The 16,810-nt window shown below is 40.3% G+C and overlaps 1 protein-coding gene across 1 annotated transcript in view; it reads left to right on the top strand.

Moving 5' to 3' along the window:
* Window positions 1–16,810, top strand: part of TMEM232 (transmembrane protein 232) — a 174,947-nt gene that overhangs the window by 23,600 nt on the left and 134,537 nt on the right. The window contains exons 3-5 of the mRNA XM_081090175.1: window positions 8,227–8,338; window positions 9,695–9,800; window positions 12,937–13,094. Coding sequence (XP_080946301.1) covers window positions 8,227–8,338; window positions 9,695–9,800; window positions 12,937–13,094 — 376 coding nt within the window. The remainder of the gene's footprint in view (window positions 1–8,226; window positions 8,339–9,694; window positions 9,801–12,936; window positions 13,095–16,810) is intronic.

The raw sequence follows: 16,810 nt of genomic DNA, 5'->3' as shown, positions 1-16,810 counted from the left end.
AGATGGAAAAGACCAAAAGATTTTGAAGACTTAAATGAACTATACACATTTGTTTTAGCTGACTGGAAAAAAATTAAGGGAATCTAAGTCTTACATTAAGAAGATTTAGGCAAACTATTAAGATTATTTTACATCTTTGTTACAGAAGCTGCTTGTGTATTTTTTATGTCTAGGATACTGTTGTCTTCAAAGCTTCCTGAAATGTTAATAAGCCTGAAATGTTTCCTTTTTATTAATGTTTTTGGCACTTTTATATTTCGTAAAATGTGCTCAACAAATGCATATTCTAAATATTTTAAAAATATTATATATTTATAGTGTATATCTATATAATTTGATTTTTATATGTATATATTTTTAATATAATATAGCTCTTTATGTGGGTTTTAAATGTCTGCTGTCAAGCACCAGGAAGAAACCTTTTTAGACTCGTTTATATGCTGGTCTTTTGTTATTTGAACAATAGTATTTGCTTTATGCATCTGAATTATTATAAGCCTTTAAATGAAATCCTAATGGTTAAGATCTTGTAATTAGACATGTTAATTTTAGATTGAGACATCTGTACTTGTAGCATTTGGGTTGGCTAACAAATGATTTAGCCAAAAATATGGTAACTTAGGAGCCTGGTGGCCATAAAAAGCATGAACACATTCAATATATTACAGTGTAGCTTCCTTTAGGATATATTACCCCAAAAAGTATATCAGCAACTACTGATAAGATTATCTGTATAAAATATATAGTGTCTTGCAAGATTTTAAACCCACAGTCCTCTTATTCTTGGGCTTGTACCATTGTCTTGGCTCAAGTATCTACAGGGTAGAATATGAGAAAGATTAAGATTTTAATACTTGATTTCAGTTGTAGAAGGTCAATGCAGTGAATAAATTAACAGAAAATGAGGCAAGAAATTCTGAATTATTACCATGCTGATCACTAAATCATAACTTGCCACATAGAAACATAGAAGAACTTGACATACTTGACATACAGGACTTACCAAGACCGATTTCAGGAAGAACCCTCATCTCACAGTAGACCGTAGAAGAGAGAATTAAAGAAGTACTCATCTCTTCTGCTCCCTGCTGTCTAGCATCTTCCTTGGTCAAGATTCACCCTATAGGTGCTAATATATTCATTCTTCCAAGAATGAATATGTTACTCCACCCTTGGCTGCTCCAATGTTGGAGAGGAGGGGCAGCTCAGTGTTTGGGGAATGAAAGTCTGCAGGTAACAAGTGAATTTGAGACTTCACATTAAGCTTTACAAGTATAGATTTTTCTAAGTATAGACTTCTTACAGACAACCTTGAAGGGACCATTGAAGCTGTCACCAAATGCAGAATAGAATGATTCTAAGTATAAGAGCATACAGTACATTTAGAAAAGTAAGTTTTTACACTTGTAAATATTTTTCAGTCTTCAATTTTCTTCTAGATGATTTTCTGCTCAAAATTCAATCTGCATTAGCAGCCACCTTGATTCTTAACTGTTTAGAGTTTTCTTCATTAATAATGAGTAAGTAGAAAAAGGCATTTTCAAGGCTTAAGAGGGGTGGGCAAACTTTTTGACTCGAGGGCCACAATGGGTTCTTAAACTGGACTGGAGGGCCGGAACAAAAGCATGGATGGAGTGTTTGTGTGAACTAATATAAATTCAAAGTAAACATCATTACATAAAAGGGTACGGTCTTTTTTTTCAATAGTTTTATTCATTTCAAACGGTCCGGCCCGTGGGCCGTAGTTTGCCCACGGCTGCTTAAGACAGTATTCCATTTACTAAGACTGAAGAATATATAAAATCATAGATATTTTTCTAAATGAATCGAAGGCCCATATTTCTGGTTTCATATAATAAAGTCTGTTGGATATCCACAATGTAAAGATGCTATAATCAAATTACACATGTATCAGGGATGCAGAGGATATTTCCAATATCTGACTTCAAAAGCCCAAATCCACGATCAGTACATCAGGATTAATAAATTTAGATGAGGTGATTATAGAGTAAATTTTTGTACATGCCCATATCACCAAATCTTTATTTATGTCTTTTAATAAATCTGTCTTCCTGGATTCTTTATACATTCAATTGTGTCATAGACACACCGGAAAGGGCCTGGCAATTCTTTAATTCTTAAGGTTAATTGTTATTCAAAATATCAGTCTGTTTCCATTCCATGTTTTCACTACTTTCCCATATCATACTTACCCAAAGTGTAGCAGTACCTAATTTTTTTCATTCATGTATTCATTAGTACTATTAAATTTGGGTTTTGCTTTTATTTATCTAGTGAAACTCTTAAAGATATCCACTGACTTTCTAACATTAACTCTAATAATCTCTTGTTGTCCTTAGCCTTCATATCTCTGCAGATGTGCATTTTTGGTCATGGTCTTCATCTTCTATCCATTGTTTGGTATCTCAATATAGGATTGTTGTTTGCATGGGACAGGTACATTCAGTTTAATTGAAGCAAAAGTAAAATGTAATGGAACAATATATAGAGCTATCCTGTGGAACCTGAGAGCAGAAGTTATAGCCAGACCTCATTCATTCACTCAGTATTCACTTTGTGGTCTCTAAAAGATACTGGAGATAAAACAGTCAATGGATATAGTCTGTAACTACACTAGACTATAAACTCTAAAAAGATAGGGAATCTGGCTATACAAAAGTAAATTATCCAACAAACATTGATCAATTGTAAAAAACTAGCTTTCTGCTTTAGGGTGTTTTGTTGTCTTGAACAACATTTCTTCAAAAGCCACCTTTAAGCTATAACATCAATTAATTAAATTATTAAATAACTAGAGGCCCAGTGAATAAAATTCATGCATGGGGGCAGTCCCCTCAGCCCAGCAGGCACCCTCTCCAATCTAGACCCTTCGGGATTGGGCCTAAACTGGCAGTCAGACATCCCTCTCACAATCCTGGATTGCTGGCTCCTAATCGCTCACCTGCCTGCCTGCCTGGTCACCCTTAACTGCCCCACCCCTCGATGGCCTGATCTCCCCTCACTGCCCCCCGCAGCTGGCCAGGTTGACCCCAACTGCCCCCCATGCTGGCCTGGTAGCCCCCAATGGCCCCCCTGCCAGCCTGGTTACCCCTCATCTCCCCCCACCGCTGCCCCGCTGGCCTGGTTGCCCAATGCAGCCTGCTGTTCAGTCGTTTGGTCGTCCCTCACTAACCCCCTGATGGCCTGGTCATAGGCAGCCATCTTGTGAGGGTGTGAGGGTCAATTTAGATATTACCTCTTTATTATATAGGATTATTTAAAATCCCTTGAGAGAGGATTGGATTGGCCCAGCTTGAACCAGATGTCTATTGTGAGCCAACCCCCTGGGTGTGGGGGTGGTGTGTTTGGAGTCATATGGTATTAATAAGAATTTAGACATACTGGCTCAGCAGGGAGTAATGAATAATTCTCAGAGGAGGAGTTTATATTTCAAATTGTACATATATTTGAATTCCATTATAGTACTTTATTGATTCTCCATCATATTTGTTTTTTCTTTCCTTCTTATTTCCTAACTTTGGGATTTATCCAAAAGATATCCCATTTCTTCAGTACTCTTCCTCTTGAAATTTTATGGTTTTGAGTATCACTGATATGTAGGTAAATCTGAAATATTTATTTCCAGATTTTATTCACTTCACAATGCCTACCTCACATGTTCATTGGGACTATAGGCCTCTGCTCTTGGATATCTCACAGGTAAACCATAGTATGTCCAGAATCGCCAAATTCCTCTATCTAATTGTCTTGATGTCAGCTCTCTACTACTAATCATGTAGGACCAAAAGTTTGAGATTATGTATATGTCCAACCTCACAATTCCTTTTCTCACATTTCATTAGTCACCAAACTCTATTACTTCTTCTTAATTTCCCATATTCATTTACTCCTTTTTTTATTATTGCCCAAACTGCAGTTCAGACCTTTATTACTTCTTATCTAAATCATTGAAATAATTGCCCAACTGTTTACCTACAGTCAGTCCTCATTACAAACCATTGAACATATGATTTTCAGTTTAGTCATTTTAAACAGAGCTGTAATGTCATCACTTTTCTGTTCAGTAATTCCCTCTTATTTATCAAATATAACTCAAAAGTCTATGTATAACATAGAATTAGTGCTCACTGCAACTAAGAAAATTTAAAATAGCAATGACAAACAAAATCAAAGTTTATTTCTTTGAAGTTTTTTTCATACTAGTCCAGAGCTGGAAAGATGATATAGGACCTAGGTTCCATCTAAATAGCTGCTCTGCTGTAAATGGCTTATTCTTAAGGTCATCTCATGATCCATTGGCAATGACACTCATCACAGTCATGCTTCATGCAGCAGAATAGAGGAAGGGCAGAAAAAAGGTTTGTGTACTTTATTAGGGGACTTCCTAGAACTACTATCTTAATTTTACTTATATCTCACTGGCTGAAACCTAGAAATAAGTGCATACATAATTGCCAGAAAGAATCTTTCCTAAGAAATGAAGGAGAATAGACATTGATGTAGGCAGCTGTAAGTGCCTGCCATAGATTGCTATTTAATGCCATTTACTTTTGTTCTGAACTGAGCATTTGCAGCTTCATTTCTTATCTTGAGTTTAAGTATTCTGTTAGGGTAAATTTCAAGCAACCAATGTCAGCGGTTTAAGTCAGGTAGACATGTACTATCTGACATATGAATCTAGTGGGTGTAGGCTGACAGAATAGCTCTATTTTCGTGGTCAGTGAGAAACTCAGGATCCTCATTATCATAGGGCATTGTACTCATTTGCCTGATCAAAGCTGACTCAGCACTATATTTGTGTTCCAGTCTACTGGAAAGAGAGAGAAAAAAGTCTTATTCTAGAGAAAGTAGCCTGTCTGTAAGATGTGACCTGAAATGTGCACATCCCCCAGGCTTGCCCATGGGTCATACACATCTTCCAGAAAGACTGGGAAATAAAGACTGTGCCTGGATGATCGTGTGCTCAGGAAGAAGCAGAGAAAGATTTGGAAGGGGTAACTGCTGCTCTGTCACATTCCAGTTCAGTCTGTACTTCAAGGGACAGCTCAAGTGCCATATGTGCAAAGAAGCTATTTCTGAATATTTAACCAAAAGCAATAATGCTTATAACTCACAGTTATCTACAGCTGAATATTTGCCAGGAACCAGACTGTGTATCCTGGCTTAATGCTTTTCAAAATTCTATAAGATTTTGTCCACATTTCCACAGATGGAAGATTATAGCTTACTGATTAAACAAACTTTATAGGACTAGGAAGTGTTGGAATCATGAGCTCTCCTTCTGTGCTCCCATAGCTTTGCTTTTCTTTTTAGTAGTTTCCTTTATGCTACATCATTTGTGATGTGTCTCCCTTCCCTCCTAGATTGGGAACTTGCTGAGGCCAGGCGTTTCCTCTATTAGTCCTATCGTAGCTAACAGAATACCTTGTATGTAGGAGGCTTTCATTAAATGTGTACTGAACAAATGAATTTTCATCTAAAAAAATTCTGAATTCACAGATAATGTATATAAAGGGTCAGTTTGAGCAGGGTATTCATGTGGTCAGGAGACTTTAATATATTCTCTTTATATTAAACTAGAGTTCCTGCTGCCTCAAATTCATGCATGGGTAGGGTTCCTAGGCCTGGCCGGCAATCAGGGCCCATTTGTGGGGTGACCAGCAGAGTGATCCGGGGCCCCCTGCTGGGACCTGTCTTGGCTGGCCTGGGGCCTGCGGGCTGGGGGCAGCCCCTGCGTTGAGCGTCTGCCCCCTGGTGGTCAGTGCACGTCATAGTGATCAGTCGTTCCACCAGTCGTTCCACCGGTTGTTCTGCCGTTCGGTCAATTTGCATATCAGGCTTTCATTATATAGAATTATGACAATGATCTTCAGCTACTACCTTTTCTACAGAACTGCACTCATGCACTTAGAGTAGATTACATTTATCTTTGTGAAATTCTTTGATTATTTGAAAAAATTGCAATGTGTGAGACTAAAGTATGTTTTCTTTTTAAATGCCTATATTTGCTTTTTCAAAGTTTCCTTTTGCTTCTTATCATGTGTTGTATTTATCATTAAATAACTATAACAATCTCAATTTATTTGTGATGGGTAAGAAATGATTAAAATAGCTATATTGATTTTCCATTAATATATTTATTGACATGAGTGTGGCAGACCAATTAAGTATGTGATATCTACACAGAAAGCTGAAAACCACTGGCTTTCCATATTTTCTGTGATTCATTACAGGCCACAATCCATATTGAAAAATAATCAACAAAACTTAAATTATTTATAAAGTGTATTCTAGGCATATAAATTAAATTACATATTGTTTTCAGCCTGAGGCTTTTCTCTGCTTTAGAAATAAAATCATACAAATGCATTTTCCTCAGAGCCTATGAAAAAGTTGAGATAAAATATCTCATTTCAGAAAATGTATTTTTAATTTATATTTGAAACCCTAAATATTGTGTGTGTCTCTGTGTGTGTGTTGGGTATGTTTGGGGGTGTCTGTAGATGGTAGTGGAGAAATAGGCTTAAGTCACATTGATGTTTATTTTATTAAGAAGAATGCACCTAGTATATATTTCTATACTGTAATATATTCTGAGGGATCTTATAAAAAAAACCTGAGTAAAAAGACTTAGACATCTTATTTCAAATATTGGTTCTGTTCACTCTTAAAGCTATGACCTTGAGTTTGATACTTACCCTCTCTGAGCCTCCTTCCCCGCTCCTGTAGAACAGAGAAAGTACAGTTTAGTATCAGTTAATCACCAGATGTTCACTAAGCAAACTGTATATATAGCAATAAGGAAAAACTTAAGAACCTCAAGTTATAGCAAGGACTAAAACACATACATCAATACTAAATTATGGAACAGATTTTTGGAGCTTTAGAATTAGAGTTGAGATGAATTCTTGGCCCTTTGTAGTTAAGCAGTTTCTTCATCTCTATGACCTCCTCATCCACTAAGTCACCATCATCTAATTCCTGTCTTTCTGCAGCAACCTCCTAATCAGTGTCCCTGCTCCTGCACAGCAGCCGTAGTGATCTTTTCAGGATGTAAATGAAATCTTTCATGCTCGAGTTTAGTCTCATTTTCTAGCATGCAACCTCAACTCAATTGTCTCACTTGTCTTTGATATACTTGTGTACTCTCTCTATACTTTCCTCATGGGATCCTTTTCATTCATAAGACTTTAAAGATTTTACATATGTTAATGATTTTTAAAATGATGTATCAAGTCTGAAACTTTTTCCTGAGATTAAACTCATATTTAATCACTTGGATGGCCATGGTCATCTCAAACATAACATGTCCAATACTGAACCTATTCTCCACCCTCACCCCACATCTGCTTCTGTATCAATCTTCCCCATCTCAGTAAATGGCAGTTCCATCCTTCCAGTTACTCAGTTCAATCATAATTCCCTTTCCCCCCCTCACACTTAATTTCTGATTCATTGGGCAGTCTGATTAGAGCTCATGTCAAGATATATCCAATATCCAAACTGTTCTTTTTACTTGCATTGCTAGAACTCTGATCCAAGCCACCATTACCTCTCAACTTAAATATGTGTGCTCCCTCCCTTGCTACATCTACCTCCACACACTTCAACTCTCAACCCAGAATTGGGATGATCATGTTAAAAATTAAATTAAATCATGCCATACCCTTTATCAAAACCCTGTAATGGCTTCCCATCTTATCTAGAGTTAATTTGACTACTTGTCACTCTGACCTTACTACATATATCTTTCCTTCCCTGCCCACTCCAGCCATAGTTGGACTGATTCAGCTTACATTATGGAATAAAAAGTTTATCTTAAATTCAAATAATAGTGACATATCTAAGGATATAAATCAGTCTTCATAATTAAAGCTGTGCTGGATTTTACCTAGGAAGAAGGCATATACCAACAAGATTTCTGGCAACCATAGCAGAAAATTTTTTCCAGAGGCTATAAAGTTCATTGACATCGTGAGAATTTTGTTTCTCAATCCAAATATGTTAAGTATTATAAGATTAATCTAGGAGGACTGTAAACATATTTTTTTACTGATTTGTTTTGTATGAAACATTATTATAAGGTGCTTTTTAAGAAAAAATAGTTATACTTAACCATCAGAAGTTGGTTAATTAAAATTTAGAAGTGATAGCTATAATTATTGATTTGTTTTGTTTTGTTTTGTTTTGTTTTGTTTTGTTTAGGCCACCATTTTCAATCACAGCAGAATTCATTTTGAGATTCAACCAAACAAAAAATCCAAAAGAGAAGAAAAAATTGTTGGATCTAGCTAGAAAAATCCTTCTCAAATGTAAGGTAGTGTTACATTATTTGATTTAGTTGGTATATGAACTTTCTGTTCTAGTTGGTGGATGATTACTTGTTCTAAAATATTGAAAGAAAAAAGTAAGAATACACCTTTCTTTAATTATAAGTAGACATAGTTTAAAATATTAATGCAAATTAAAGTTTATAATCAAACTAGAGGCCTGGTGCATGAAATTTGTACACAGGTAGGGTCCCTAGGCCTGGCCGATGATCAAGGCAGATCAGGTTCCCCACCTCCCCACCTCCCTGCCTCCCAACCTCCTCCTTCCCTCATTCCCTCAGCACCCCACTGCTGCTGGTCGCTTGCCATGTTCAACACCACCCCCTGGTGGTCAGCGCATGTCATAGTGAGCGATCAAACTCCTGTTCTCCTGGTGGAACTCCCAAGGGGACACTTTGCCTATTAGCCTTTTATATGTAGAGCTAATTCAATGTCAAATGGCTTCTGGGGTGAAGATTCCACTTAAATTATTAGGGAATATTGCTGCTGACACTAGTCAAAGAGCCCACATCAAAATATCAAAGGCTGGTAAATACATTTTTGATAGTGAAAATTCCACTTTGTCTTTAAAAAAAAAGGTAACTGAGATATCAGGTTTCCCAAGAGGGAAGAAAGCTTTTTTTTTTTTTTTTTTTAATATATTTCATTGATTTTTTTACAGAGAGGAAGGGAGAGGGACAGAGAGTCAGAAACATCGATGAGAGAGAAACACCGATCAGCTGCCTCCTGCACACCCCCCACCGGGGATGTGCCCGCAACCAAGGCACATGCCCCTGACTGGAATCGAACCTGGGACCCTTCAGTCCGCAGGCCGACGCTCCATCCACTGAGCCAAATTGGCCAGGGCAAGAAAGCTTTTCTTAACCTTCACTATATATGCACAGAGGGTTGTCATATTTATTAACTTCTGCCCATCTATAGTACAGTAGCCAGAATTCTTCAGCTGTTTGGCATGAAACTAATTCCTATTAAATTACATTTCATCAATATACTTTTATTTTCTTTTTAAAATCAGAGATGCATCCTCTTGGTAGGGAAATGAGATAAAAATAGAAGAAAGCCCTAGAAAATAGTGATAATTATTTTCAACAAATAACTAATAATATCACTCAGAATAGTAGCAAACGTTCTCTACATTTTAATACTAAAACAGTTTACATAAAGGGTCAACACGTAAAAATAATAAAAGCAAAAATGAAAAACAAAAATTTATACAACTCTAGCCACAGAGCATCAGCCTCATAGAATGACTTTGAAAATATAATTAAGAGATAATTCAAATAAATAAATAAATAAATAAATTGTACATGTTTGTTTGCCTCTTTCATGTTTCCCCATCACAGAGAAAATTGGGTCTCAGCACATTAGGCACCGGGGGACATGTGCATCTTCCCACTACATGGATTGAAATATCATATCTGGCTCAATGCAAAGGACAAATTCAAGATGGTATGTGCTTTGACTAAATTCTTCCTAGTTACTATAAGTGTTTTTTAAATTAGCAGTGATGGTGTAATTCGAGACCTTTCATATTTAGAAATTGTGTAAGATCCAGGAAAAAATTTGTCTTTTTCTATCGAAATACCTGATAATGTTTCATTATGAAAGTTCCTTTTGTAATTTTGAATTAATGAATTTGCTCAACTTTTTAATTACAAATTTGCTTTAAACTCTTCTGCTCAGCATAGTCTTTATTGCTTTTTTCTAAAATTAGTAACTAATTAAAAAGTAATATAAAGTGTCATTTAGTGATTTTTCAATTATAATAGGGACTATAGAGAAACTTGATTCTGCACTTTAGAATTCTTACTCATAAAACATTAACCAAATGGCCGTTAGTTTTTCACTTATTTTAAACAGCCACTTTACTCATTACCTTTTCATTTATCACTTCTCACTTATATGTCTCCTTTCAAACTACCCTCCAACTAATCTAAAAAAGAAATTAAAAACCATTATTTTTAAGGAGGTAAAATTGCTTCTATCATTATCCTACATTTTATGTGTGTGCCTTTTAAAATGAGTTTTTAGAATGTGAAATGCATGAGGTCAGAGAGTATTTCCCTGTGAAAATTGGGTTTTGTAGTGCTGTCTGGGAGCTTCCAAGCAACAGGAAGAGTAAGAACAATTTTGCATTTAACTTGCCTATACGGCACTTTGTCACAGTGCCATCCACAGCTTCACCTCTATTAAATGTTTAAATGATATGGAAGTAAACACTCTTGGCTTACCAGCAACCAGCAGCCACTTGCTCTTCTTTGTCAATTAAACCTCAGTTTTGTTCAGGCATCCTGCAGTCATGTGATTCAGAAGTGGACTGGCCTTTCCCAGCCTCAGGGGTGAATCATGATTGAGCTAAGCTAATTAAGACAACACCCCTTTAAACTTCAGTGATTAGATAGATGGGGGAGTCACAGGACCTGGTCCTGATCAAGAGATGTGAAGACGAGTCTGTTAGGAATACTTATTCTTTGAACTGCTTTTGATAAAGACATATCTGAGAACAAAGCACCCCTTTCCTCCCTATGCTCTCTGGATTCTTCTCTAAATGCTATGGTGGAAAGAACAAAATGTCTAGTGCTTGTGTAGTCATCACAGTCATCAGGTACACCAGGGGAACTAGAAGATGGAGACATGCACACAGAGGGCAGTTACCTCGACCAGCCTTGGAGCCTTTCCGACTTTGATCTTGTGAAGTTACAAGCATAGTTATTTTGAAGACACTGTGTTTTCTGTCACGCACAACCAAAAGCTCATGATAATATTGAACTCCAAATAAAAGACCTAAGTATGATTTCTTTCTACCAGCTCCACAACTCAAACACCCTCCTCATCAGTGTCCAGCCTGTACCCTTGTCTGGAGGTTCCTTATTCTACTGTCCACTCCAGTCAGCAGTGACCATTCTAAATTTCAAATATTTTCTTTTATCTTAACCTAAAAAGAACTCTAACTTTATATTATGGGCTACGAGGCTGTGGGTGGTCTGGCTCCTGGCTGCCTTCCCTACTTATTCCCTATGCCCCAGCCCTGCTGGTCTCCTTCCCGCCCCTTGACTGTGCCAGGGCTTTTCCTTTCTCAAGTCCCTGTGCCAGGGTCCAACCCCAGCGGGTCCAGGGGTCCCCAAAGGTGTGGATGGAGTCGGCGAAGAAGGAATGACATGGAGACGGAGTTCAGTTGATCAGCAGCCTAGCCAGGATCTCTAGCCAGGATCTCCAGCCAAGTTCTGGTCTGGATCTCCAGAGAGGTTCTGCTCTGGATCTCCAGCGAAGTTCTGGTTAGGATCTCCAGCCAGGTTCTGTAGCCATGTTCCCTCGCTAGGTTCTCCAGCCAGGTTCTGTCCAGGTTCTCCAGCCAGGTTCAGTCACCAGGTTCTAGTCAGGTTCTCTTGCCAATTTCTGTAGTCAGGTTCAGTCCAGGATCTTTTGCCATGTTCTCTCGCTAGGTTCTGTCTCTAGGTTCTGAGGCCAGTTTCTGTCCAGGATCTTTTGCCATGTTCTCTCCAGCAAAGTTCTTCTGTCTCTAGAGAACGTTCTGTGTAGGTTCTGTGCCTAGGTTCTGTCTCTCCTCGTTCTGTCTTCTTACATCTGTATTTATACCAGTTGATTCAATCCTATCAATCTCTATTCCAAAGGTTAGGGCGTTTCTTATCTTCATTCCAGGGAATAAAGATTATGTAGCTTAAGCATGATTGTTCATAGTTAAAGTGATTAATTACCCACCTGGCACTTAGTTGAGGGGTTTTATTCCCTCCCTAACTTCAGGGGAAAATCCCTACCTGGGGAAACAATCTTTCTCAGAGAGGAGACCTTGGTTAAAACACATAGTGCCAAGAAGGTGAGCAAACATATTAAGAACAGTATGCCATATATGCCAGGTCCTTTGAAACAGCAAGGATGGACCGGCTCCCGGCATCCCTGCATTTTCTGTTCTTCCTCAGATACTTACATGACAGTTCTTCAAATCTTTGTGATTACTTGAGGTGCAATTTTCTTTAGGGCCTTTGCTCAATATTCTTCTTTGTTCAGTTCCACTGGGCCCTATTTTCTCTGCCTTGATCTCCTACTCTTCTCTATTATAGCACTTATTTTTAGCACTGTCTTTTGTCATCCAATTCTGTCTAATTTCCCACACGATTGTGTATGTGGCTGGTGATCTATTTTGTGTTGGCTGGAAGAGCTTGGAGCTCCTTGGGCATTCTCTCTCTCTTTCTCTTTCTCATCTCTGTCTCTATGGTCTTTCGAGCCTTGTGACTTCTGAAAAAGCTGGACTTCCTTCATGGCAGCTTAAGGTTCCAAAGGTCCTATCTTGAAAGAAAGATCCAGGTGGCAGCTGGATTGCCTTTTCTATTCTAGCCTGGGAAACCCTGCAGTGTTAATTCTGCCAGTCTATTGGTTGAAGCAGCTACTAGACCTGATCAGGTTCAAGGTTCAAGGGGACAGACTTGATGGGAGGGGTCAAAGAATTTGTAAATATTTTAAAACTACAGTCTGGTCTTGGGAAATAGTTCACTGTAAGACTTAATTGTAGTATATAGAAAACAGCATAATTTATCAACTATAGAGTTTCTACTTTTTGATTTTTCAGAAGCTTTAAATGTGCTTTATGCTTCCTTGGACCATGCTTCCTTTTATTATGATCATCCACCTGCCTTATTTTTTCTTGCGGAATCAATTTTATATAGACTCTGTTGTGATGCATTCCTAAAGCCATACTTATATTCTTTGGAAATAAAGCTGGCAAAGGTATGTTTTAAAATAATTTTAATGTGTTGTAATTACTACATGTACTATGTATAACTGTATAGCATCTGCTTTAGGATCTGAACAGAGTGTTTGGTTTATTGTAGAATACTCTCTCACTTGGCAGTTTGTGTTAGTCTTCTCTAAATGTGGGTAATGCATTTTTAAAAATAGTTTTGTTGACTTCAGAGAGGAAGAGTGAGGGAGAGAGATAGAGAGACAGATACTTCAAAGTTGAGAGAGAATCATTGATTGGCTACCCGTGTACACCCCCTACTGGGGATTGAGCCTGCAGTCCTGGTATATGCCTTGACTGGAATTGAACTGTGGCCTCTTGGTTCATATGTCAGTATTCAACCACTGAGTCACACCGGGTGGGCTGGTTAATGTATTATTGCTTGCTATTCAAATAGAGATAGTTCTAGAGAATATATCACCAACTATGTAAGAAAATAATTATATATATTTATATCTATATATCTATATATAGCTATCTATATCTATATCTATATCTATATCTATATCTATATCTATACCTATACCTATACCTATACCTATACCTATACCTATATCTATATCTATCTATGTATGCCAGGGGCCGTCACATCTGAAACAACCGAAAGGATGACCGAACAGACGGAGTAGGGCGACAAGGCTGGCAGGGGGGTTAGTGAGGGACAACCAAACGACTGAGCAGCAGGCTGCATGGGGTGTCCAGGCTGGCGGGGGGGGGGGCAGTGAGGTGCTACCAGGCTGGCAGAGGGGGGCAGTGAGGGGCAACTAGGCTGGCAGGGGTGCCATTGGTGGCAACCAGGCCGGAAAGGGGGGCTATGAGGGGTGACCAAGCTGTCAGGGGGGCAGTTGGGGTGACCAAGCCAGCAGGGGGGCTGTTGGGGGAAACCAGGCCAACAGGGAGGGCAGTTGGGGTCAACCAGGTTGGAAGGGTAGGCAGTTAGGGACAACCAGGACAGCAGAGGGGGGCCATGAGGGGTGACAAAACCAGCAGAGGGGGTAGTTAGGGGCGATCAGTTTGGCAGGCAGAGGTGGTTAGGGGTGATCAGGCCGGTAGGGGGGCCAGTTAGGGGCAATTAGGCAGGCAGGCAGGTGAGCAGTTAGGAGCCAGCAGTCCTGGATTGTGAGAGGGATCCCAGATTGGAGAGGGTGCAGGCTGGGCTGAGGGGACCCTCCCTTCTCATGCACGAATTTCATTCTCCCGGCCTCTATTCTACACTAACAAAAGACAAAGATGCTAATTGACTGTACCTTCACTACGCCCAAGCCATGTCCACAAGTCAATCAGAGTGGCGATATGCAAATTAACCCAACCAGGATGGCAGCCAGCAGCCATGGAGCTGGAGCAAGCAGGAGGCTTGGTTGCCCCAGCGATAGAGGAAGCCAAGCTTCCCACCTGCTCTGGCCGGCTGTGGCCTCCGCAAAAGGCAACAAAGTTTCAATTATAGAAGCTAAATAAATCCCAGATACCTGCTTCCAGCCAGCCTCCACTGGGAGCTTGGGTGGCTGGGGGCTGTGGCCAGCTTGCAAACAGCCATCAGCCCCTCACCCAGGATGGCCACACCCTCATGGGGTGAGGGTCCCTACTGGAGAGCTTGGCCAGACTGCAAACAGCCATCAGTCTCTCACCCAGGATGGCGAGGCACCCCAGTGGAGACCCCCACCCTGAAGGGGCTGTGGCCAACCTGCAAACAGCCATCAGTCTCTCACCCAGGATGGCGAGGCACCCCAGTGGAGACTCCCACCCTGAAGGGGCTGTGGCCAGCCTGCAAACAGCCATCAGCCTCTCACCCAGAATGGCTAGGCACCCCAGCAGGACCACCCCCCCCCCCACCTGAAGGGGGTGTGGCCATCCTGAAAACAGCCCTCAGCCCCTCACCCAGGCTGGCCAGGCACCCCAGCAGGACCCCCCTCCCTGAAGGGGATATGGCCAGTCTGAAAACGGCCCTCAGCCCCTCACCCAGGCAGGCCAGGCACCCCAGTGGGACCCCCACCCTGATCCGGGACACTCTTCAGGGCAAACCAGCTGGCCCCCACCCATGCACCAGGCCTCTATCCTATATAATAAAAGGGTAATATGCAAATTGACCCTAACAGCAGAGCGACTGGGAATCACTGGTCACTATTACACACACTGACCACCAGGGGGCAGACACTCAATGCAGGAGCTGCCCCCTGATGGTCATTGTGCTCCCACAGGGGGTGCTCTGCTCAGCCACAAGCCAGGCTGATGACTGCCAGTTCAGTAGTGGTGGTGGGAGCCTCTTCTGCCTCCTCAGCAGCACTAAGGATGTCCGACTGCAGCTAGGCCTGCTCCCCGCTGGCAAGTGGACATCCCCTGAGGGCTCCCAGGCTGCCAGAGGGATGTTTGACTGCCAGCTTAGGCCCAATCCCCCAGGGAGCAGGCCTAAGCCAGCAGGTGGTCATTCCCCGAGGGTTACCAGGCTGAGGGACCCTCCCGAGTGCACAAATTTTTGTGCACCAGGCCTCTAGTCTTTATAATAACAGCCTAAGTGACCGTTATGGTGGAACAACCAGAATGACCAGTTCTTATGATGCGCACTGACCACCAGGGGGCAGACGCTCAATGCAGAAGATGCCCCCTGGTGGTCAGTGTGCTCCCACTGGGGGAGCGCCGCTCAGCCAGAAGCTGAGCTCATGGCTGGCTAGCGCAGCAGCAGTGGCGGTAGCCTCTCCCGCCTCCGCAGCAGCACTAAGGAGCAGCAAGCCAAGCAGTAAGGAGCAGTGAACAGGTGGGCGGTAAGGAGTGAGGGTTCCAGGACTGCAAAAGGGTGCAGGTGGGGCTGAGGGACCCCCGCCGCCCCAGTGCATGAATTTCATGCACTGGGCCTCTAGGATTCAATTAAAAATCAAGTGTATCCTTATATCTTAGTATATGTAGCTTTTCTCCTATTTTAAGGATTTTAAAATGCTACTTTTTCATTTAAAAATACCAACAGATCACCTTAAATGCTTGCTCACTTTTTAAAATGCTTGCTCAGTTTGAGAAAAATCATTGTTCTCTCAGTATTCCCAGCCATTTTAGAGCCATCAGATGGGAAATCATCTTCCAGTAGTTCATGTTTTATAAGCTCCTGGATTGATGTCATGTGTGGTGATCATGTTGCCTGCTGCAAAGTTTGTTAGTAAAATAAATTTAGCTTAACTAGTGGTTTTATAGTTTTATTATAAAGAAATAAAAGGAAGGCTAGAAGAGAAGAGATGGAAAGAGAAGGAGAGAAGGGGGTAAAGAATAAAGGAAAAAAAAGATGGGAGAGTAAAGAAAGAGAAATTGACAAGCAGAGCTTTAGGAGGCAAAGCTTGAGTTGTCAAGCAACAGAGAGACTATGTTGATAAATGATACATGAGGCAGGATGCACAGAAAGTTCCTGAATTCTTTAGAGACATACAAAAGTAGAGTTTTCAATGAAAATCTGGCCTTTCAGAATATTATAAAGGAAAGTTTTAAAAACCTGTTTCTCAAGCATAGCTATAATGAGAGACAGACTCTAGATCAGGTAAAACTCATGACCAAATTGGGGTATAATACAGTGATCAAACTGATATGCGTCTCAGGTAGTTTTCTATTTTTCTCATATTAAATTTTAAAACATTAATTTTTATTTTAATGCCAATCTTTAATCCTTTACAAAATCCTAAATTTCTTCAGATTAGTTATTCACTTCAATTTCTTAGAGAGGCCCAGA

This window comes from Myotis nattereri (assembly GCF_964212035.1).
Source record: "Myotis nattereri genome assembly, chromosome: 4".
Taxonomy (NCBI): Eukaryota; Metazoa; Chordata; class Mammalia; order Chiroptera; family Vespertilionidae; genus Myotis; species Myotis nattereri.
The sequence above is the reverse complement of the archived record's forward strand: the minus strand, read 5'-3'. Positions and strand labels throughout refer to the sequence as shown.